The following is a 25,266-nucleotide window of genomic DNA, read 5'->3' as shown; positions in this document are numbered from 1 at the left end:
AATAGTTGGAAGATCAAACTTAGGCTTTTTAAAATGATTTAAACTGATTGAAGCATTAACAATTAGAAAAGGACAGTTCTGGACAGCTCGTTATGAAGGCATTAGAAGTGTGTGTGTTATCTACAGTAATGCTCTGTTGTATGACATTGAAGTAGTCAAAAAACTGATAATTTACAATGATGATACTTTTGAGTAAGTTTCATGGTATCATGAAAGACAATAATTTACACCAGCAATTTATTTATGAAATGATGCCTAAATAAATTGCAACACTGTTAGTATTGCTGTTCAAGTAGTATCACCCATTGCTAACATATTGTTGCTATAGCGACAATAATACAAATAAGAAATTACTTGTAAAAATTGGGATTTGATACACAGACACATAGTGAGAAAATGTCCCCAGTGACTGTTTAAAGAATCAGAGATTTCATGTACTCATGAGAATGACTTTAACTGTGTTTAGAGCAGAGATATTCTGAAGTTTAGGGTTGGGATTCTAACTCAGTCCCAAGTCTTAAGATTGAATTAAAGGTTAGCTGAAATACCACAGAGCCAGCAGTGTGTTTTTATTTAAAATAATGTTTTTTTAGTTGTAGGTGACATGACAAAAATTAGGAAAGAAAAACCAACTAATAATGTTCTAAAGTAAATGTGCTCAATAAAAAAATATTATGCTATTTTCCTCATTAAACGGAGATTCGAATGAACAGTAATTAGCTAGCTTTTTAGCCAAGTTATCTACTTTGGGAACAAGGCTGCTGTAGGCTGTTCATTGCACCGGCAATTAAGTCGTTGCTAATTGTAGCTGCAAAACAGCTAGTATCCAAGCCATGACTGTCCATGTATTTTTCTGACAATGATTTTGACCTGACAGCCTTAACTTTTAACTGTTATTTCCTGTGATTTTTTTCTAAACGTGTGAACCATTTAAATCTCATAATATTAATAATATTTATAATTTTTTAACTTTTGCCTTAATGATCCATATATTTGTTTCTTAATGTACCAACCTTATGCCCACCACTCTTTTGTGTTGTCGCATTCCTTCATGTGGTCAACGCTGATGTTGTCATCTGAGTCTGTTTTCACTGCTGCGACATTTTAACTTATTCCTTCCCTCTGCCCCCCTCCCCGCCGCACCTCTCTGCCTGCCTGGACGCTGACCCCTGCTCTCCTTGCCTCTTAACACCCTCTCAACACTAAAGTATTACCCCACTCACCTTCTAAACAATGCCTTAGTGGTAAGTCCTGTTGAGTCACTATTTATTCAACATCAGGTGTTTGTGTCTTACTTTTTCTTTTCATATATCCATCTTTTTGTACTTATATTCCATCCAGAGATCATGTTTTCCTGCGGACCTGCTGCTGGAATAACGATTGTGTCCGTGCAGGATTTTTTTTCCTTCAAATGCACAAAGCCAGTCTCTCTTTTTATTTATCAATATATGTTTTATCTTAAGCAGAGAAGATAGTACAAAGCAGCCGTGCCACAGTACAGACAGGCACAGAGAGAAACAAAAGCACTAAAAACTGAAAGCATTAAAACATTTCAAATATTGCCTCTAAATCTGCATGCCTTGTAACATTTAAACTATATGATACTTTGATTTGCAGCTCACTTTTCCTTTCTCTGTCTTTTATTGGTTAGGCCTCTCCTTGGACTGATCCTTTATGTTGGAAAGTTTCGAGGCCCCGTTTTCAGTCGTCTCCTCGCTTAAACTTTCCCCTGTCTTTGGCTGCTCCTCTCAGCTGGAAGCTTCGCTGCTTTTGTGCCTACCTCATGTGGCTATACGTTTCTATGAGAGAATGTTTTACATTTGGACGCCTTACCTCACCCCTTACGGTTTTCTCACTTTATTAGGGTGCAACGCTCTGAAAGAAACCATCAAAGTTTTTTTTCGAGTGGGAAAGCACGGGATAGTTTGATTCCTGCAGAAATCAGATTTTAATAATAGAATTAATGCACTGCAACTAACCATACATATTTGGATCCCCTCCACTCCTCCAGTGTGTATATATATATGTGTGTGAATGTGTGTGTGTGTGTGTGTGTGCGTGTGTGTGTGTGTGTGTGTGTGTGTGTTACAACCTCGGACAGGGAACATTTGGATTAAGCCCCCTTTACACTGATACCACAAAATAAAATCTAGTTAAGCCAGTTGCCTCAAAAGGTCACCTAATTAGTTCATAGACACCACCTGTGTGTAATTAAAGCTCAGTATACATACAACTGATGCTACACATCAAGCTAAACACACAATCCCTAGTGTGAAACATGGTGGTGGCGTCATCATGTTCTGGGGTGCTTTTTTAAGCAGGGTTTGGGATGTTGTCTTTGTTATTGCTTTGCAGTTTTTAACCAAATGCTCTGAATGTCTTATTGCTTATATCAAATTTCCCAGATAGGTATATTAAATCATCAAATCACTGCAGGTTCTGGTTCAGTTGGAATACCTGTCATGACTTGGCATGCAGTCATAGTTTAAGTTGCCAGACAGCTAAATGACATTAACTATTATAATATTTGAGCGGGAGAAACTGATGCAGTGGCCAGAAAAGCTTTTGCCTTCTGGACCTTTCCAAGAGAACTAACTTATCGAACTTATGACTGTTGTCATGCAGGTCTGATCTATTGTGCTTTCTTTTAGCTATGCTGAGTACATGCAGGTAAATACAGACCAAGGAATATCCTTTTTCTTCTGAGGGCACTGAGAGGTCAGGATGCCTCAAATCAACCTAAAACAAAGGCATTAAAAAAAAGGCTGCTAAACCCGCTAAGAGTTTTCTTAACTTGTCCCATTTAAAGTTATATTTTGTGCATTCGTGCCATCTGAACCCATAAGGAGATACTCCACTGCTTCAAATATGAACATTCTTTTTGTTTTTGCAGCTTTAAATTAGTAGCATGTTGTGAATTCTCTGCATTAAGCATGTGACTGAAAGGCTTATGAAGGTTTTTGTAATTAGTGTCTTTGTCAGTGATAAATCTGCTGTGTTTATTGTCAGCTGGTGTCTGCAGGCCACCATGTGTCAGCAGTAGGAAATTTACAGCTTTTTAAAATCTTTTTTTATTTAGCAAAGACATTGGGAGCTCTCGTCGGCAGAGACAAAGATGGGATGAGCTGGGTGCAGCAGGCAATATAGATTTGAATTAAGTAGCATGTAGTTGTTTATCTGGAGCCGCAAGCAGAGAGGCAGAGCCCACTGTGTCCCATTCAATATCAGCATAGCTGTCACAGCATCCGTGGAGAATGGATTCCTGCTGCCACTGCCATGGGAGGCTCCAGCCAAGAAGAATGGGAGGATATACACTGTGTGTGCTTGTGGTTTAAAAGGAAGGCGAGGAGCAAGAGGAGAGAAGGGGAGACGGATATGTTGGTGTGCCTTGTTTTTCTCTTTTTCCTTTACATGTGTGCACTGTGTCGTCTTTGCCTGCTTCACTCTTCCATCGCTCATGTCACCTCTGGCATGGATTAATTTTTGGCACAACCGTGGCTGCGCCCGTGGCCTCACTGCGGTTCTGTGGTTCCTCGATATGTTGTGCTGTTGCCATGGTTATCTTAAACACACACATATGGGTGCTAAATTACATAATTGAGCTAGAATATACAGGGTAACACAAAATACTATGCCTCGCGAAAGTATTCACACTTATTAAACTCTTCAGCGTTTTGTTATGTTACAACATCAAACTTCAATGTATTTTTGAGGATTTTGTGTTATATGCCAACACATACAAACCTATTTGTATTTATACCCCTTGGGTGAATACTTTGTAGAACCACCTTTTGTTGCAGTTGCAGCTGAAAGTCTTGTCGGGTATGTCTTTATATCAAGCTCAGTCAGTTTGGGTGGAGAGCATCTGTTACCAGTAAGTCTCTGGTTCTTCTCCAGATTCTAAATTAGTTTTAGGTCTGGAATTTGACTGGACCACTCTAACACATTAATTTAGTTTGATCTAAACATATGGTTTCCATAGTTGTGGTTGAATCAAAAAAATGCTACAAATGTTAAAAGATTAAACAAATAAGGGTTGTCAAAACCAGAGGTTGTGCTAGACTTTTTCGTTGTCTGTCACTTTGATTGACAGGGTCAAAAAAATCCTGTCATAATCTATTTTTACCTGTCACTTTATATATTTTTTTTAAACATTCAGTATCATTTATTTTCATTCATTTTAATTTCTGTGTGTTCGTGCATCATCGGACAAATAAGTTTCTCATATTGGCTTTTTTACACGTCGCAGAACTTTTTTCCATCCCTTCTCCGCAGCCAGAAGAACTCCTGCACCCACTGAACTCTGTACTTTTCCTAACATCCTTGCTGCCGCTTGCTCGTTCCGTAGTTGCAGTGGGCCGATTACTTGTTTCTTCTTTATATTCCACTGCATCAGCCCCTCTTTTTTCACCTTTTTTATCAATGCCATAAATGTAATTGGGCTTTTTGAAGAAACCTCAGACACTCAGCTGTTGTGACATTTTTCTGACGAGGTCATGCAACGAGGTCATGCATCAATTGAGAAAACAGCTAACACATCTGACCACCAAGTGGTCAGATGTGTGAATTGCAATCTGTCAAAATGACAGATGGCCCTCAGATTTTTCAGTCACCGTTTAAAAAAAAACTGTCATAAACAGAAAATATTTGTATAACGCAACCGCTGGTCAAAACAATATTTTATAGATATAAAAAATATTTATTTTTTAAGATGCTCATTCATATGTTTTAAAAAAAAATTATTCGCCATTCCACGAAAACTGGTGCACACTTTTGCAAAGCAGTGCTGCAGACACGCCTGAGAATTGAGCAATGATCGCAGACAAACACATCGGTGAAGCCAGTGCTGGAAGTTTAAACACAGACGGCGAGCCTTTGCTGTGCTCTTCAGTCAAAAAGACAAAAGCAAAAGCTAGTATTTTACCCATGTGGCACAACAACAGGAAAAGCCAAAGGCTGCGGATGAAACTTTATGCAAGTCGTCCTACAGGGGGATCGTCACAAAGTTAATTAAAACTACAAACTTGCGTAGTATCCTACAGTCTGACACTGATGTTTATGAGCAAATAAAGAAAATCAGTAAGGCTTCTGTTTCTACAACAGCAAAGTAGAAATGCCAGACAGCATAAGCTAACGTCAGTCATTTAAATATTAAGAACTTACTGATAACCTTCTGTTCAGTGGTAAAGTAGTAAAACATTTTACAATAATTTTAAGGTTAATCTTAGTTTATATGTAGTGCACATTTCAATGCTGATGAACAGTGTTCATTTCATGAGTTAGGAATTGTTATCTTAAAACTAGTTTTTGGTTTTAGTTTTTTCTTAAACACAGGCTGAAATTTACAGAAGTACACATTACCATGGCAACGTAATCCACCAACTCTGTTAGACCATCCAATAAAAATATGATTCAAAAATGATACTGACAATAAATAAATTTGGATGGACCAGATAATTGTTTACAATGTTGTTGAACCTTGTTTCCAAGAAGCTGTTTAGTAACTGTGTCGAATGGACTTTGCCATAGATATTAACACTTTCAGCAAGCAATATATTTCCTAAGGTTTTGCTACATAGCTTAATCTATCTTTTGTTTCTGTCAAAAGAGCTGCTGATTTGCCTACTACTCATGGGTCCCTGATTATGTTCTAAAACTAAGGAGCAGATTTAGAAAAATACCAGACACAGCCTCGCCACCATCACCACCATGACATTTGCCCACTAGGGCTATAAAAAAATTCCAGCAGATAAAATAATTATGATTCTCTTTGATAAATAATTGATCCCCCTCCGGCTATTAACCACAAGTTTAACAGCGGATGAATAAACAATTTTGGGGTTAACCTTTAACATATCCACGGGGTAGCACAGAGGTTTAGACCTCTGTCTGCATGGGTCAGAACAGCAAAGCTCATTAAGTTTTTTTTCTGTCAGTTACATGTAGGTTAAGTCCATTTAAAGACTTCACAGTTAGTTTCTATGAGTCCAAAGAAGCAGCAGACACCTTTCTACTACATTTGATCTGATTCATGGTGAGTGAGAGGGATGCAGCACAGTTCTAACACTTGAACAATGGAGAACCAGAAGCACAGGCTTGCTTTTAAAAATGGGGGAGCAGTTGGTCCACTTGCTCCATTGCTCAGGTGCCTACTGTTGGTTTTGCATTATTGAAGACAATAAAATCAAATGTTCTTACTTTTCTTAAGCTTGTCAGAGCTGAGACCATAGAAATCTGGAAGTTGACTTTACTCATAGTTTTAAGGCAGCTTTTGATGGCAGTAAACAGAAACGTTAGCTGTGACAACGAGCCTCTTTCAGTTACTTTGTAGGATGTAAGTGGAGGTTTGTCAGATCCAATGATTTAAACCATTCAACTGTAGCTTTTGCTGTATGTTTAGGCTTCTTGTTCTGCTGGAAAGTGAACCCCTTTTTTCTAACAGTGTCTCTTCAATTGGCCTGTATTCAGTTAAATCCATCGTCCTGTAAACTCTGAACACCTTCCCTCTACCAGCCAAACAAAAGCATCTGCATGATGCCACCACTACCTTGTTTTAGCATGGGGTAGGTTTGTTTAGGTTGATGTACTGAGTTTACACACAGGTGGATGACAATTGGCGGCAGTTTAGGGTTACCCAAGTGGCTTAATACCAGTACAAGTAATACTGTTTAGAATTTTACCTGTAGAAATTTTTGGGAACCACCTACCCTCTTCCCTTCCCTTTACTATCAAGTGTTGTTTTGATCTGACAAAAAAAAAAAAAAAATCCTGATAAAACACATAGTACTTTGTAGTTGTGAAATGGGAGAGGAAGTGTGTGATGGGGGAGAAGGAGAAAACCACCATAGAAAAGTTGGATTTTACCAGAATGAACCACAGACAAATAAACTGGTGAATATTTGAGAGCTTTGTCATTTTTGGGTTTTAAGCACAGCATGTTCTGTCCCCGGTTTTTGAGTCATAAAAGCGAAAAAGATCATGTGGTTACTTTTAATTTTGCAAACAAGAATCTGAGAGGTTCTTTGTGGAAAAGGTTACTGGAGCACACACAAAGTACATGGGAAGAAGTGTGTATAGGGTCAGGCTTCCTGGATTTATACAGACACTGTACATCATGAGACAATCGCTGATTTTCATTCTCCTTGTTCATTCTCATAGTCATCCTCAGTTTCACAATATCAAACCCTAAAGCTAGGGTATCAGTTATGATTGATAAACTGTTAAAAGTAACGTTAACCTCCTCTGGGCTTATTTAAGGACATAAAAATTCTTCAAGAATTGCAATGACTGACCCTCCCCAGACGTTGCACCTGGCTCAGAGATTAGCTGTAATGTCACATGATTATGCCTATATGTTGTAAACTCGGAATTGTATTGGGAAAACAGAAACAGATGAGCAGGAAACCTAAGCAAGCTCAGGTTTTCAGTGCAGCAGCCTTTTTAAAAAGAGGAATAAAAGGAAACAGCATAATCTTTACAGTCTTAGTCGAATGTTATCTATTACTGTACAGTGCTTGGCAAAAGTTTTTGGAACACAATTTTTCACAATTACACATCATTCTACAACTACAGCATTCGATGTATTTTATTGGGATTTCATTGGATAGACCAATGCAAAGGAACACACAGTTGTGAGGTGAAAGGAAAATGGAACATGGCTTTCAGAAATCTGAAAAGTGAGGTGTGCATTTACGTTCAGCTCTTTTTACTTTGATACCCTTGAATTCAGTTTGTGAAGATACTGCTTCATGAAGCCCAAGGAACAGATCATACAAGTTTGAGATAAAGTTTAAAAGCAGGGTTAGGTTGTAAAATATCTATAAAACATGGTGGTGGCAGCATCATGCTGTGGGGAGGCTTTTCTTCTGCTGTTTGCAAATTTCAGTTTTTCTATTGGGATGTTTTGTGATAGACCAACGCAAAGTACTGCATAAATGTGAACAGAAAAGTATGTTTTGCTTTTTTTTGTTTTTTTGGTTCTTTGTTTTATTTTGTTACTCTAGTGGCCTTTATTTTGCAAGTTGACCATAAGGGAATGGGGTGGAGAGAGAGAGAGGAAGATGCAGTCTCGCTTTGAGTCCTGATGCCAGTGTAGGTACCAGATCTGCTCGGGTGGTGAAATCTGCTAGGGGCCCTGCGCCCGCCCATGACATCACAATACCGCAATGTTGTTCGGACAGACTACATTGCATTGCATTACCGTTTTATAAGGACAAGTTACATCCGCCCATTCATAAGGATCAAATCTGCTCCAGATCTCTATCAATAAATATTTTTGCTTTTATTTCACATATCTTTTGGCAACCTAAACCTCTTTACGCCATACCAATAAAGCCCTTTTGAATTTGAAGATGAATCCATTTTATTCAGTTAGTTTGTTTACAGTGTATCTGGCACTATTATTTGTTAGACCAAATATCAATTATACTGTAATACGCCAAAAAACCAAATATATTAGAACAAATATCAGTTCCAAATATTTACATTTCTCTATTGATACAAATATTAATAAAAGGCAGTGATCTTCCACCCTAAAGTCCAAACATTTAACATCAAACCCCACACTTCATTGCACGCTAATTCTGCTCTCGGGACTTTTAGAAGTTGTGGTTAGGCTGTGGTTTGTTCCTTCCGATAAGTAATGGGAGATAGATTTCTTTTAAAAGTCGTCCATGTTTCATACAAACGGCAATCCTTCCAAAGGTATGTCAGTAGGTTGTCTGGACCAACCACAATGTTTTACATCATTGTGCCAACTTTCAGCCAATCAGATAGTGTGACGTCATCCGCAGGCGTAGGGCCCAGAGCAGATCTCACCACTCGAGCAAATCTGGTACATACATGGTGATGACTGCGTCGAGGATTAGAGCCTTCATAGATGGGTCACATGTCTGCATATAGAGTAAGCTTATTATAAATACAACAAACTCTGCATATCAACCTAGAAACACCATTCCAGTTGTGAAATATGGTGGTGGCGGCATCATGCTGTGGGATCCTTGTTGTCAGCAGTGACATGGAAGCTGATCAGGGTTGATGGGAGAATGGATAGAGCTAAATACAGGACAATACTGGAAATAAACCTGCCTGAGGCAGTTAAAGACATGAGACTGGGGTGTAGGTTCACCATTCTGGAGGACTCTAAACATCCAGCCAGAGCAGGTCTAGACCGAAGCATCTTCATGTGTTAAAATGGTCTAGCCAAAGTCCAGACCTACAGGGGTTGGACAATGAAACTGAAACACCTGGTTTTAGACCACAATCATTTATTAGTATGGTGTAGGGCCTCCGTTTGTGGCCGATACAGCATCAATTCGTCTTGGGAATGACATATACAAGTCCTGCACAGTGGTCACAGGGATTTTAAGCCATTCTTCTTGCAGGATAGTGGCCAGGTCACTACGTGATACTGGTGGAGGAAAACGTTTCCTGACCCGTTCCTCCAAAACACCCAAAGTGGCTCAATAATATTTAGATCTGGTGACTGTGCAGGCCATGGGAGATGTTCAACTTCACTTTCATGTTCATCAAACCAATCTTTCACCAGTCTTGCTGTGTTGTTTGGTGCATTGTCATCCTGATACACGGCACCGCCTTCAAGATGCAATGTTTGAACCATTGGATGCACATGGTCCTCAAGAATGGTTCGGTAGTCCTTGGCAGTGACACACTCATCTAGCGCAAGTATTGGGCCAAGGGAATGCCATGATATGGCAGCCCAAACCATCACTGATCCAACCCCATGCTTCACTCTGGGCATGCAACAGTCTGGGTGGTACGCAGACTGTTGCTCTTACTGGTGCAATTTGCAATCAATGAAGACTGGTTACCAGGCTGGTCCAGTTTAGCCATGAAACCTCCCACACTAAAATGACAGGTGTTTCAGTTTCATTGTCCAACCCCTGTAAATCCAATTGGGAATATGTGGCATCTTAATAATAGATGTTGATGGAAGCTTATTATTCAAAATGATAGAGCTTGATCTTTTTTGCAAAGAGCTGCACAAAAGTTTGTGGTCTCTGTGCAAAGCTGGTAGAGACATATCCTTCCAAAGCCTGCAATGCTGTGAAAGGTGGTTCTACAAAGTATTGCATCATAGAGGGCTGAATATAAATATATGTCACCATTTTAAGATTTGAAAATTTGTGCCTAATTTACTTTCCTCTTGACTAATCTGTGTTCCTTTTTAAAGCATTTTATAGTGCATACCAAGTTGTGGTATATTCTAAAGTCAAGTTTAAGTGCTTCCAGTAGCTTAAAACGTCAATGTTTTAAAGGATCTTGGGAAACAGAGTCACGCTGCGCAGTTCCAAGGGTTTGCTTGATCTTTTTTCATGTCTAGACTCACAGAGGACAGAGCGAGAAATGTTTCTGAGGATGCTTTGTTCCTGCAACGAGTGAATTTGAATGATTGCCAACATTAACAATTGCAGTAATCGTTGACAGTAATTCATTCTCTGCTACGTTGTTTTAACTAATAAGTATCATTACTGTACCGGACAAACATTGATGATGTTGAACTTTATTGTTAAAGCCACAGCTTTTGATTATGTCCCACACAAAACCACCATACTAGTTTGCCACAGAAACAGATAGAAAGTTGTTGTTGCAGATCATCAACGGCCAACTCAAGGTCACTTCAGTGTGGGCAATCTGGGCATGCCGTTTGGTCTGTTCTGCCTGTGTGTCTGACCCATATCTCACTGCTAAATATATACAGTAGATCTCTCATTACAAAGCGTCCAGATTAATCTAGCGGAAATCTGAGCTTTGTTCAGCCAGCAGCTTGCCTTCATATATACACGCACAGTCACTCATGAAAATAAAAGCCAAGACTGACAAATATAGACATTTATACATAAAAGGCACACATGCATTCGTTCTCATCGTGTAAAGAAGACAGGGGCTATATCGGCAGATATTCTTTTCTCCTGAAACAATTTGTCTCCACACTTGCAGGAAGGTGTGCTTGAACTCAGTTTCACTGTGTATACAAGCTACTGTTTGTGTCCCTTCATGCATAACACACCTGCACATGTTTAATAGCACAAGGCCCAGGTGTGCATTCTTTTAGAAAAACAAATCATACTCATTATGAGTGCCTTAGAGTCGAAAACAGTGTGTGTTCTGAATGCTATTTGTTCTGACAACTCTGTCAAAAGAATGTGCAAGAATGTTGTTTTTCAGTCTTGATTAAAAAAAGATTTGAAATTCAGTTGATCTGTAAAGATATTATCTGTTTCAGCCACCTTCATACCTGCCTTAGTTGTATTTTACTGCTTACTTTCTCACCATTCTTATTAGGGGTTTAACAAAATATTGTAGCATGAGATCTTGTGATATTAAAATGCCTCAATATTTCTCATCAATGTGATGTGTCTATGTTCAAGACTTTTATATTCTAGTATTAAAAGAAGTTGTTATTTAGTGGCCTTATTACATTGAAAGAGTTGACTGGCTATGTTCACACTGCACACAAAAGTGACCCAAATTTGATGTTTATGATTTTTTTAGGACAAATCTGATTTTCCAAATCAGACTCAGTCCACTTTTATATGTGATCCTACATTTTATACATATCTTATGTTTGTCAAAGCAACATCTGAATAGGCATGTCCTGTTTCATCCTACTTTTATGTCATTTTTTAAAGACATCAAAATATAGCCTCGAAAGAGGCAGAAAGCTGCAAATTTAAATGGAAAAAAAGCAAATCTTGTGTCAAGTCTATACTTAATTTTTATTATAAACTCTATGTGCATTTATTAAATGATCAATTGTGATCAGTAATTTTTTGCTCAGTCAATCACTGAGCTAAAACATTCAGTCAGTTGTTAGAAATACAATATTATCTGCAAAAACAACCCTTACAATGGTGGATTTGAAATAAGGCTTTAGAAAGCTAAAATGAAAGGTTTCCGTAAAGAAAAATAATTAAAATGGAGTTTAAAAACTCCTAAATAAAAAGATATCACATTTGTTGTGTTTTTTAACAGCTTTCAAAGATAAAATACATAAAAGCAGCAAGTAATCCAGCTAGCTAGCAAACTGGTAAATAGATTTCTATACTTTTAGATGAAAAAAAAACTAAACATTCATAACCCAAAATATCTCTTATTACTGTTCAATCATTATATTTAACACTTTAAAACGTTTTTTGCACCCAGCTAGTTTTCAACATCCCTATCTTTAGCTAGTCAATCTTTAGCGTCATGTTTAAGTCAGTCCATTAACTTTCCACTTTATAGCTAACTGTTTCAACTTTGTGAAATTAAAATAATTTTAATATGGTTAATTTTCTAATTGTATAAACACAACAGACTGTCTGCTTAATCTACAAGAGGTTTCATTCAGTTTTTGCGCTCAGATGTCTATCTCCATTGGTTGCTATTGCTACAAAAGCAAACATTAGGATTTCAATGACCAAGTCTCTAAACTGAGACACATCTGGAATAACATTCAGAGGCATGTCCAAATGCAGTTTGGATCTAATTTGCAAATATTGGATTTCCAGTCGCAGTTCACCATCCAGACCTTGTCAAGTCCACCTGCATCCATTTTGGAAATGACTAAAAAACTAAATGTGGCTGAAGTTGTGAACAAGGCCTTAGTATTCAGGTGTTACTGCACTCTCAATATGCCGATTTTATTCAAATGTCTATTTTCTCAAATTAGTACAGCTACTCTGCATTCTTTCCATGTGCCTCTTGGCAACAGCAAACGTACCCCTGGATGATAATTACTATTATAGGAAGCCAGCAACACAAACACTCAGCTGGTAATCTATGGTTTTTATGTGTTCTATCCATCCATACTTTTTACCCCAAAAATGCGTCTCCATTTACCTTGTGAAGGCCAGGAAAGAAATTGTTATTATTTGTTCTCAAAAGACAAAGATCCCCGGTTATGTGGAAGTGGTGATGGTAGACGGGAACTGAAAGGCATCTTGTTGTGATGGCAGTCAGCGATGTCATATCATTATACCTTTTTTAAGCCCTTTCTTTGGCCTCGTCTAAGTTATTGAGGGATAAAGAGGCATTGTTGGGCTCGTTGATTGAACCGCAAATAGCCCGAGGCTTTCTATCATCATCTTGCCGCATTACCTCATACTGTAGAAGCGACCAAATAATCAAGCCTGTGTATGTCAATTCAGTGACCATGCAGGAGTGTAATTTAACTTCAGCTATTTAGCAACTGCAGCTCTGCACCCAGCGTTGATTGGGTCCATGATTTAGCATCAACATTTGAACTGCACTTTACTCTCTCTCTCTCTCTCTCTCTCTCTCTTCATGGGCATAGCTTAAAGGTTGTGTTGGGGCTTAATAGGCAGTTATTGGGTTAATGTTGGAGGGAAAATCTTTTCCTGTCTTGGGGGTGGGTGGAGGAATGTTGACACTTGGAGCCTCATGAACCCACAAGCCAAACAGGAATGAAAACAGTTGTGACCTGATTTCAGGAACCGGGAGGAAAGACAATGTAGAAGCGGGAAGAAGGATTTGAAGATACAGACAATAAATTGCAGATAACTTTATTATCAGTTGATGAAGCTCTTTTTTTCTTTCTTACTTGAATTCTTTCTTGTTTTCTTGTCTTTCTGTTGTCTTAATTTGAAGCCTACTTGGCTTTTTCACTTTTGTCTGTGTTTTTACTGGAGCCACCATGCCCAATAAAGAATAGCTGTCACCCTGGGGAACAAAGTGCTATAGCTTTTTTCTTCAGACGAGGAAGTTAGCACAGGACCATGGGTGGAAAATCTATACTGGGTTGCATAATATACCATATCTTTACCTCGCCTGAACTCTGAGGAGGCTTGGCAGCTGTGAACAAGCAGTGCTGAAGGGCGGGCATTTGTGTGTTATTAACCCACTGTGTTTGCGTGGAAGTGTCTGTGTATGTGTTTGGTATGAGTGCAAGCTTTGTGCTTCTTGTAGCCTGTTTGCTGGAAGGTCGTACTTCAGCAGGCCCGGAGCTGTTTGAGACCACCCTTGATAATGGAGCAGAGTATAGTAGAGTCAAATAGACCCCTGACAAAAAGGGAAAAAAAGCACGAGGAGCAGAGATTGAGGCCAAGCAGAGTTTAGGGTTAGACGCAAGTACTTCTCTGGGGGGGTTTCTTTTTGGCCTCATAAATTGCTTGCTACTACTGAGGATTACAGAGTCTGGAAATGTATGTAATTTAATATTAGTATTTTGATATATATTTGGATTTTCAGACTTTATTCCTTAATCTATTTAAATCATGTGACGTTTTTGTGTCCCACCTCAATTTCTTCCTTCCTTATATCCTTCCTTGCTTTGTTGTGTTCTACCTTTCTTCTTTTTTTTTTTCCTTCCTTCCCTTTCCTGTGGCCTTTCTTCCCTCTCTCCTTTCCTTTCCTTTCCCTTGTTGTGCCCTAATGCTCTTCCTTGTGTCCTGCCTTCTTTCCTTCCTTGTGCCTTTCCTTCCTTCTTTACTTATTTGTGTCCTACTTCTCTACCTTCCTTCTAAATTGAGTTTTTTCCAGTTTCCTTCCCTAAAGGCCACTCCTTATAGAAAGATCAGCCTCAAATTCACAGTAAACTTAACTGTTTTATATTTTTAAAGGAACATAAAAGGCTCAGAATTTTGGAAAAATGCATTTGAAAAAAATAAGAAATTTTTACTTGAAAATGAGAAGGAAGGGGGAATTACTCTGATAATTTAAAAGTTGTAAAATTTGACTGAAATTCGGTGCAGGATGAGGTTTATATACCACTGTCTCAATATAAAACCCAGACTGGCCAGAATTAACAATGCTTTGACCCATCTTCAAGCATTACTTCACATCATAAATGACCCTCAATGCTATATTGATTTTTTTCTATGAGGGCTTGATATGGAGCCCTCTGTTAGAGAAGCGCCCTGTTTGGTTAGTTTTTGTGTGTTCTGACTGGACAAAGCTCTGATGTGTCAGTGACCTGCATGCTGTTCTGTTTTAGTTTCATTCCATGTGCTACGTCCTAACCGTTGCGTGGTGGAATGTCATGTAACCCACTTTAGTTCCACATATAAGCTCTCTGTATCTAAAACAGTTTAAAACAACCCTTCATTTATTTAGGACAAATCCGGTTACACTATTAGTCAGAGTTTAAAGAAAATATTTTGCAACATCACTGTTAAATTAAATACCAGCAGTTCTTGGTGGCATTAGAAAGTGTTCATTTTTTAGTTCTGGAAATGTTTGTGTGGTTCTTCATGATGAAGATACTTGGCTAGGGTTATGAAAAAAAAAAAATTGCTTAAAAGAAACACTTCTCATTGAAATGCAGTTTTTATAATTACTTTTCAGTCCAAATTTTAATGATTATAAAATGGTTGCAAACTATTTAAAGGGTTGGTATTCCCTACATTAACTACCCATGGGGCAGAAAAAAAGAAGAATGTCTGGCAAGCCTCATAGAGCTTTCCGTAGAGTCAGTCCACACACAAATATACCATTTTGTCGTCTCTCCATCTGCACATCTGCATATGATGTATTAAGTAGTGAGTTTGGTTGAATTTGTACCAGCAAGTCAATGCAGTTTTTGTTTTTTTCTTGTACCACAGAGGTCAATTTATCCATGGATCCAGTTAAGAAAGTAGAAGATATCCTCATACTTTGTTTCTTTACAAAAAAAACACCACTCAAATAAATTTTTTTCTTCTGCTCCTGATCTGACTCGGGGGTTTTTTTAGCGCCTGCTTATATATCGCCAGCCTTTGATTGGGGCTTATGTTGTCATTCAATATTATGTTTGTTTTGAGTTGTAGTTTGCTGCACAATACTGCACATTTTTGCCCTTTTGCTTTTTGTAGAGTAACACTGAAGTAAAAGCTGATATTAGCTGGTAATTAGTCAGGCTATCTTCTTCAGTAGGTAGCCTGCAGTCATTGAAATTCACCATATTGGTGTGACAAGGGAAAAATATTTTCAGCCAGTTGATCAGCAGTGTGCAGTGGATGGGGGTGGGTAAGCACAGTGGTACATTATGCAGCCAGAGAAGATGCCGGTCACTTCAGCACTTTCTTTGGCATCTTAATAATAGGAACGGCATAAGGGAACATCTTAGCAGTTTTGAAACCTTAAAGCTTTACCATCGGTGTACCATGACAACCATGCCTCGTATTAAGATGCTTAAAGACAAAAACAATAACAAAACAAACCATTACATTTTTCTCTTTTACTTCTGAAAGAGTGTAGAAAGAAAACACAGCAGAGAAAAAGAACAGAGAGAAAAAAAGAGGAAAAATGGGACAAAAAAAAACTGTTCTGCTAGCTGTAAATACATTACACTTGGAATCATTCTCTCCTTTTATTTTTTATCCCAACATGGTTTGTTTGATTTAGTCTGTATCAATCAGCAGTATGTGCATTTAAACCAACTTGAAGCATATTTGAGAAAGCCTCTATAGAGCTTTGGTTGTTTGTATTTCCATTTTCTTTCCTTGGAAGCAGACCGTGATTAAAACAGATGATATAGGCATATTATATTTCCTAGGGGATTGGAAGGAATGCAAATGCATCATAACCATGTTATACTAGTTAGAAACAGTGTGTGTTGCCAAGCCTCTGGATACTGGAGAGGGCATACACACTTACTCTAAAGAGATCTGAGTCTCCAAAAAGAGCCAGAAGCCCACAACTGCAACAACAGGAGAGGATATTTGACACCACTGGACTATATTTGACATTTTATTGGATATACAGCACTATGAGCTCCGCATTAAAATACAGATTTTTCTGTCAGCAAAAAACTTAACAGAGGAAGTCCCAAAAGAAGCACGGCTCTCTACATGTGCGTGGAGTGTCTTAGATAGTCCGTTTGGCATTTTTGTTGTGAGGGAAGCATGTTGCTGGTGGGACTTTGGCCCGCACAATCCCTTCTCTGTTAAAACAATGCACCAGTTGTCCTCCCTAACCTAATTACTCCCTCCAGGGGGAGAAAGGCAACAGCACCAAATCCCATAGTTAGAAGCTCTGATCTGGGCCCTGCTGTAAGAAAAGGCCTCATTCATTTCTTTCCCTCCATCCACAGCACATGCACAGACACACAGATACAAGTCATCCCTCTGTTCAGTTTGGGTTTAGCCTGATAGAAGCTAATTGCAAGCTTATGGATATGTCTCTTGATGTGTTTTTCTTAGTGTTAAAATATTATCCAGTTGAGTATGGCTCAGTTACCAGTATCAAGGTATACCAAGCAGAAAAAGGTTCCACCATGCTGTTCCTATGGTTAAAAGTCATTTTAACAAGATGTCATAGTCACCTGGATTTTTTTTCTTGCTGTATGGAGCACAGAGTAACACAGCACCAGTGTCTTCGCAACCTGCTGCGACACACTGGCCATAAGAAGGCTAATACAGTTTTTCTTGCTTTCAAACAAGGACAAACTTGGCAGTCTGAAATATTTCAAGTTGCGAAACAAATCAAGACAATCACTTTGTGGATTCTAAAGGTGAGCCCCAAATCACTCTTGTTAAGGCAACACGTTTTTAAAACTGCAATGGACAATCTACGATTGGCATACCTGTTAAGCTGCAGAATCCAGGCCTGCAAAACAAGCAGATAGCTGACAAATTAAGCGGCTAATATCAACTTCAGTAAGTCTCTTGGACAAAACCTCAAAAAATATGTGTTTGTGTTGCGTTGTTCTTCGAATAGACTAGCGAGTGTTAACATCAAATTTCCCCACAGCCAACCTGTTTGACTTTGTTCATTTACCCATACTCTCTTAAGATCAGAGCAGCCACTGTGTTGAAGATTGGAAAGATTGGAGGTTTATGTTTGGAGATTGTTGTGGTGACGCGCTGCTGGTTTAGGCTGTTGGGGCTTAGATGTTTGCTCATGTAGAGGTTCTATTTAGCACTCCAAAGGTCAAGATTATTTTTAGAACAAAGACCTGTTCAAGCAGACAAGTATCGCACCAATACTGACTACTACTTTGTGTAATGGTTTAGTGACATTAAGGTAATTTTGGAGGTCTTAGGAGCCCACCTGTCCTGGTAGTCTTGGAATCTCTTTCAGACTCTAGCCAGAATTCACCCAGCTTGTGCAGACACTGCACATTTATACTTTGACCGCAACAACACTTTACCCTCTTTTATTTAAATTAGTCTTAGTTGGATTCTTTTGGATTTAACCCTCCTGTAGGCATGGATAGGTATAAGATGGTCACAGTATGAACAAGCATACCACGATACCATGGTAACTATACAAAAATGAACAAAAGAAAATAATAATTTGGATAAGGAGATATAATAGTCTCACAAGTTGATTCCTGTGGTTATCTGTAACATTAATTTATTTTTTTTGTCATGCATATTGAGCAGAATATTACACATTTTAACAGTTCTACCCTTAGAAAGCAACTTAAGCACATCAAGCTGTTATGAAATGGTTAATACATTTTCTTTGATTTAGCCTGCAGTCATTTGCTTTACAGACATGCTATTTGTAGTTTCCCAGCTGCTGTTTAGGGCAGCAGTACATTACCTTTTTTGCAACCTGAGGTATTTTCAGATTTAGTGTAGTAGCCAGTTTTAGACGGCTGACTGGGATTGCATAGCAACACGTAGGGAAGGGGATACCTCAATGTTGATCTATTATCCATACATGCACAGAAAACTGCATTCTCTGGCATCCCGTTAGAAGGTTTTAACCTGTTGAAAAGGTATGACGGAAAACTTTAGTGTCTTTCAATCTGTAATGTTGTGCTAACAGAGCTGACTGATTAATACTTCTTGTTTGGCTGGCTAACAACATTCAACTACAAAAGCCCTGAAGAAGGATCTTAGTAGTTAATCTGAAGTTCTATTTTACAGTTTGGATAACTTTTGATCCTGTTTATTTCAAAATTAAAAATCATCAAACCTGAACTGGATAGTTCTACTCTAAGCATCAGTTCTTAACGATTTTTATGGAACCAAACATTTTTATAAAAGTAACGCAAATAACAGACATATATTTTTGGAACCTATTGTATAATTCGTGACTGTTTTACAATTTCCAACCCATCCCCTCTTGTTTTTTGTCTTTATTCTATATTTTTGCCAGGTGTTGTCCTTCTCTATCCGACCTCGTACAGACACTCAGAACAACACCATCAAAACTTCTTCTGGTTTGAGCTTTTAGGTTTGGTGTGCATGGCACTCGATGTCTTATGGCTCACTTTAAATGTAAAAGAATGAAGAATATATAGGCGGTAACAAGGGATGTGTGCACGGACCTGCAGGCTGAGACAGTGGGGGTTGTCAGCTAGGAATGGTGGCAAAGCATTTGCATAAAGGGCAGGGCAGCATGCCCAATGGTGGAAAAGGTTGGCATCACGCCTTTCAGACTGGCAGATAGGGAGGACTGGAGAGAGAGAGGGAGACACAGGGAAAGTGGGGGTGTAGTAAATAGTGCATCCCTTGTTCAGAAAGAGGAGGTCCCTAGCTGTTGGCAGGAGAGCTGCCCAAATCTCTAGTTTGATTGTGTGCTAGATTGGCCCTTTATTTGTCTGATTGCAAAGCATTCAACACTGCTTTAAAAGTAGGCTTTACTTTTCTGTAGAATTTATTCAGGCGCGAGGGTTTTTTTCTCCTTTTTGTGTCCCGTCTTGGCCTATTCCGTGATTGTCTCCACATATATGTCCCAGAGCTGGGACTGAATGCAATCATCGTGTCAGGCAGTTTGGGAAAGTTTCTGACCTGTCTGATTTGTTTAAGCATGTAGCCCGTGCCCCATAGCCACAAGCATACCGGGTACCGACATTGTTGATTTGAACTTGAACGTGTCATTTTGGTGATTAATACAGGGCTCCAGAGGCACCTAGCTGCTGCTCATGTGAACTCTGCGTGTACATTATGTCTCTCAGAGTCACCGTGTTGCTGTTTTCCTCATGCCGCCTGGAGTTTCTGCAGTGTGATAGTAGCAGGGACTGAAAGAGACAATTATTCATGTGGACATGTTGTTTCTGTGCTTCAGTCCATAAGTAATGCGCATAGAGTCTTGCTTTCCACATCGCCTGCTGTCATTATGACCGGTGGGCGGGTGATGCCATCTAACTCACAGTACCCGTAAACCCCAATAACCCTTTTAGTCAGGGCTGTGAGGGCACTTACTGAGCAGAGAAATGTTCAATTATAGTCCAATTTTGTTAAGTTGTTTTTGTCGGACTCTTTAATCAAAGATATCTTTTCTTCTTTAACAGATCTGCAGTTAATGAAATAAAACTTTGAAAAACCAATGTTCCTGATAAGACCATGAGTGAAAAATTATTTTAGATGGTCAGAGGACATCTTATATATAGTTTTTTGCTCTGTAATTATGGGCTAATAAAGAATGGCCAAAAACCATTCAAGTAAGGCAGAGAGGTTGAGATATTTTCCTGAGGATAGATCCGAAGCCTGAAAAAAATGTTTTCTGTGGGCTTGTTATGAGACTGTCACTGGATGACATATAAAAATACCAAAGTTTCACAGTCATTCATTCTGGGTTTTACATAAAATATTGAATAAAATGTATAACATGAGCAAATTGCTTTTATGTCAAACAGGAAAAACTGTTATTCCTACTGCTGTTTAAATAATATAACATGTTGATTAAAGTAGTATTAATGTTATCTAAACCCTTTATTTAAATATTATTTAGTAACACTGTCTGCTCAGGTATAACCTTATGGTTGGCTCCAGCCATTAGAATTACTTTAATAGAATTGATAGCACCTTTTATTTCAACACCATGTTTTACATAAAAATATGAAGATTTTCTTCACCCAGCCAAATTTGGCTTTCTGTTAAATAATGGAGAATTATTGTAGCCTTCTTTCAGCCAGCTGATTGGCAGTGCATAGCAACACACAGAGGTGTGGCGGGGCTGTGTTAGTTTCTGCCCCATACGGGAAAATCCAGTCACTCCAACCCTTTCTCTGGTATCTCATTAAGAGGATTTTAAACTGTAGAAATAATGTCAGTTTTTTTGTCAGTTTTAAACATAATGGTAAACCTGGAACCATCTAATGCCTGTTATCAGACATTATCTGCCAATGGACAAGTCTAATTCAACCATAAACACAATAAATTTAATCAATACCACCTGTTTTGCGATCTAAACCAAAAAAAGGTCCAAATATTCAGCCGACTGGTTGACCATTTTTACTGACGTTCTAAGCTGCATTTCCAGTAAAGGTAACAATTGATCTAAATCCATTTTTGATCCCAAGAACTATATCCCAACCAGTTGAGTGTATTTTAAAATAAAATTCATCAAACAACTGGGGAATAAAAAAATTTCTGTTTTCAGCTTAAAATTATAAAAAAGTAAAAAAAACTAAATGTCAGCAGAAATGTATTTCAATAATATTTACTTTAATATTTTTTCTCCCTTTTTTAGGTCAGACTATATCTTCTTTCTTGGTTGTCCTTGACTGTGAGCAGTAACCCTGGTGTTGCAGCAGTTTCTAGTTTATGATAGTTCTGGGTTAATACTGGGTTCTTCTAAAACATTATAACCAGTCTATGTGTGTATTCCTTAGACAAATGTAGATTCTTACCATAACTCTGAGATATCCAAAAGGCTGCCAGCATTTTAAAATCCAGCATGGCTCCTTTTCAAACCCAAAAAAATTAGGTATGAAACGTCTACAATTTGAAAAAGTACCAAATGCTGAAAAAGTTAAATAAGCGTCACTCAGAATTCTAGCTGTATGTTGTGGCAGCCTGAAGAAACAGCCAACATGCTTCTGTTTCCTTTTAAGAAGTTCCTGCCACTTTTGTTCTTTCTCGACCTTCATACTAAATATGTCACAGAATCTGTAAATATCTGACTTTGACTTTTCTTCCCTCAATAACAACTTCCACAGTGAGGAGTGTGGTATTTGGTTGAGCCTGAGAACACTTAGTGTGGTGTGTTCTTTTCCAAATAGCTCCTAAGACTTTCCCAGCTCGTGTAAATGCACATATGTTTTCCTTCTTGATTTTCTCTCGAAGAAGATCAAGAAGGATCTTAATCAGTCTAACAGGTGCTGTCAAACAAATCCTTTCTGTGCAGCTGCAGTCAATCATGATCACAAACAAGAAGTTAAAAGACCTTCTAGAACCTTCAGCATCACCCAATGAAAACGGTGTTAAATATAAAGTATGTGTATAATTGAAACCTGTATGTTTATCAACCCTGGGCAGATTAGAGGAAATCCCAAATAATTTCATCCTTGTGCACCTGGTTCTTGTGTTTATTAATTGTTGAAGTTGTATATTTTATAATCAGTCCAATCAGTTATTGGAATTACATTTACAATATGACAGCAGCTGTTTTCGCATACATTTGCATTTGGGCTTTGGCTAAATTATTTCCACAGATATGGTGTAATATTTCCAGGTTTTTTACTCAAACACAAGTGTTCTAATCAAGACAATTTCTAACTGCTGACCCAAATTACAGAAAAATCTACCTAAAAATATGTTTCAGATTTAAACAGTTATCTCTTAAAATTTGTTTAAAAGTGGATTTTTTCTGGGGCGATGTAAAAAATAAATAAGTTGTTTCAGCAGTGATTAAAAATTAAAAGGAAGACAGTGGAATTGTGTTTAGGTTGGAAAGCTGTTTTTCTTTAGGATCAAGTAGATCAGAATATAAGTCAACACCAGCCAGAGGCTTTCAGGTGCACTTGCCCTCGATCGTAAATCCCTGTGAACTTAAACGATGTGCGTATACAGAAGGGAGGGTAGAAGCGCAGCTGCATTACTCACAGCAATGCTTTGAGTGTCACCAAGCTGTTATTTGCAGTCGAGTTTTAGCCTTAAACAGGCGACAGACACCGGCGTCTCGGGCTTGAAAACACACCCGTGTTGTTTCAGCTTACGTCTTTCTGCCGGCAGCGTGTGAAGTAGCTGACTCTGGCATTTTGCTCTTATCTCTTTGAAAAGAGGAGTAAAGCCCTACAGCTTTGCTGAGCAGCAAGTTAACACATGAACCTGAAGATCCTTTTTGTTCTGGGTCATGTTGAAATACTGATTCCAAATGCAAAAAAGGTTTTTTTTAACGAGAGAGTTCATCTGCTATGAGCATGCTGATAAATCAGGGAATCTCTGTGATGTATGTCTAGCTGTTCACCGGATGGGATATCTTGCCTGAAAACACACACCCCACAGGTTCATCAAAAACAGGTCGTTGGTTTTTTAATTTTCTTTTTTTGTGAGGTTAAAATATGAATGCAGGATCAAAGAGATTGGACTAACGCTAAATGCTTTTCTTTGTTGTGAGCCAGGAGTGTTTACCGATTACAGGGCAGGTTTTTCAACCAGAGGTGAAAAAGACCATCCACCAGCAGTCAAGTGCTGCTAGGGGCCGCCGGGGTTTGGTATGTCTCCACCATCAGCTTTGTTGACAAATATTTAATGAAGCTGTTGAAAATGAACTGTTTTATTTTCCTTGGACATGAACCTTAAGTCTTAAAGCGTGTCCCTGATAAAGTGTGTTACTAAAATATTCATAACACATTACAACCACATACAGGTCCTTCTCAAAATATTAGCATATTGTGATAAAGTTCATTATTTTCCATAATGTCATGATGAAAATTTAACACTCATATATTTTAGATTCATTGCACACTAACTGAAATATTTCAGGTCTTTTATTGTCTTAATACGGATGATTTTGGCATACAGCTCATGAAAACCCAAAATTCCTATCTCACAAAATTAGCATATCATTAAAAGGGTCTCTAAACGAGCTATGAACCTAATCATCTGAATCAACGAGTTAACTCTAAACACCTGCAAACGATTCCTGAGGCCTTTAAAACTCCCAGCCTGGTTCATCACTCAAAACCCCAATCATGGGTAAGACTGCCGACCTGACTGCTGTCCAGAAGGCCACTATTGACACCCTCAAGCAAGAGGGTAAGACACAGAAAGACATTTCTGAACAAATAGGCTGTTCCCAGAGTGCTGTATCAAGGCACCTCAATGGGAAGTCTGTGGGAAGGAAAAAGTGTGGCAGAAAACGCTGCACAACGAGAAAAGGTGACCGGACCCTGAGGAAGATTGTGGAGAAGGGCCGATTCCAGACCTTGGGGGACCTGCGGAAGCAGTGGACTGAGTCTGGAGTAGAAACATCCAGAGCCACCGTGCACAGGCGTGTGCAGGAAATGGGCTACAGGTGCCGCATTCCCCAGGTCAAGCAACTTTTGAACCAGAAACAGCGGCAGAAGCGCCTGACCTGGGCTACAGAGAAGCAGCACTGGACTGTTGCTCAGTGGTCCAAAGTACTTTTTTCGGATGAAAGCAAATTCTGCATGTCATTCGGAAATCAAGGTGCCAGAGTCTGGAGGAAGACTGGGGAGAAGGAAATGCCAAAATGCCAGAAGTCCAGTGTCAAGTACCCACAGTCAGTGATGGTCTGGGGTGGCGTGTCAGCTGCTGGTGTTGGTCCACTGTGTTTTATCAAGGGCAGGGTCAATGCAGCTAGCTATCAGGAGATTTTGGAGCACTTCATGCTTCCATCTGCTGAAAAGCTTTATGGAGATGAAGATTTCATTTTTCAGCACGACCTGGCACCTGCTCACAGTGCCAAAACCACTGGTAAATGGTTTACTGACCATGGTATCACTGTGCTCAATTGGCCTGCCAACTCTCCTGACCTGAACCCCATAGAGAATCTGTGGGATATTGTGAAGAGAACGTTGAGAGACTCAAGACCCAACACTCTGGATGAACTAAAGGCCGCTATCGAAGCATCCTGGGCCTCCATAAGACCTCAGCAGTGCCACAGGCTGATTGCCTCCATGCCACGCCGCATTGAAGCAGTCATTTCTGCAAAAGGATTCCCGACCAAGTATTGAGTGCATAACTGTACATGATTATTTGAAGGTTGACGTTTTTTGTATTAAAAACACTTTTCTTTTATTGGTCGGATGAAATATGCTAATTTTGTGAGATAGGAATTTTGGGTTTTCATGAGCTGTATGCCAAAATCATCCATATTAAGACTATAAAAGACCTGAAATATTTCAGTTAGTGTGCAATGAATCTAAAATATATGAATGTTAAATTTTCATCATGACATTATGGAAAATAATGAACTTTATCACAATATGCTAATATTTTGAGAAGGACCTGTAGTTCTGTGGATGTGGAATTTATGTAATCTAGCACTTAACACCTAGCAGTGTATAGTGAAGTGGAAGGAAAATGCTCTATAGAAAACTGTATTCAGTCCCCTTTCCTCTGTTCCTCCTAAACAGGGTTGTCAAAATAATCGCTATTTTCGATATAATCGATTCTGCCC

The 25,266-nt window shown here is 38.8% G+C and overlaps 1 protein-coding gene across 7 annotated transcripts in view; it reads left to right on the top strand.

Annotated features, from left to right (window-relative positions):
• LOC124864736 (nuclear factor 1 X-type-like) overlaps window positions 1–25,266 on the top strand; it is a 203,950-nt gene that overhangs the window by 27,141 nt on the left and 151,543 nt on the right. For 2 of the 7 annotated variants that reach the window (XM_047359613.1, XM_047359616.1), the window contains one exon: window positions 1,209–1,244. The exons of the other annotated variants lie outside the window; for them this stretch is intronic. In XM_047359613.1, the coding sequence (XP_047215569.1) occupies window positions 1,209–1,244 (36 nt within the window). The remainder of the gene's footprint in view (window positions 1–1,208; window positions 1,245–25,266) is intronic. 7 annotated transcript variants of the gene reach the window in all.

This window comes from Girardinichthys multiradiatus, chromosome Y (genome assembly GCF_021462225.1).
Source record: "Girardinichthys multiradiatus isolate DD_20200921_A chromosome Y, DD_fGirMul_XY1, whole genome shotgun sequence".
NCBI lineage: Eukaryota > Metazoa > Chordata > Actinopteri > Cyprinodontiformes > Goodeidae > Girardinichthys > Girardinichthys multiradiatus.
This window is presented reverse-complemented; position numbering and strand designations above follow the sequence as displayed.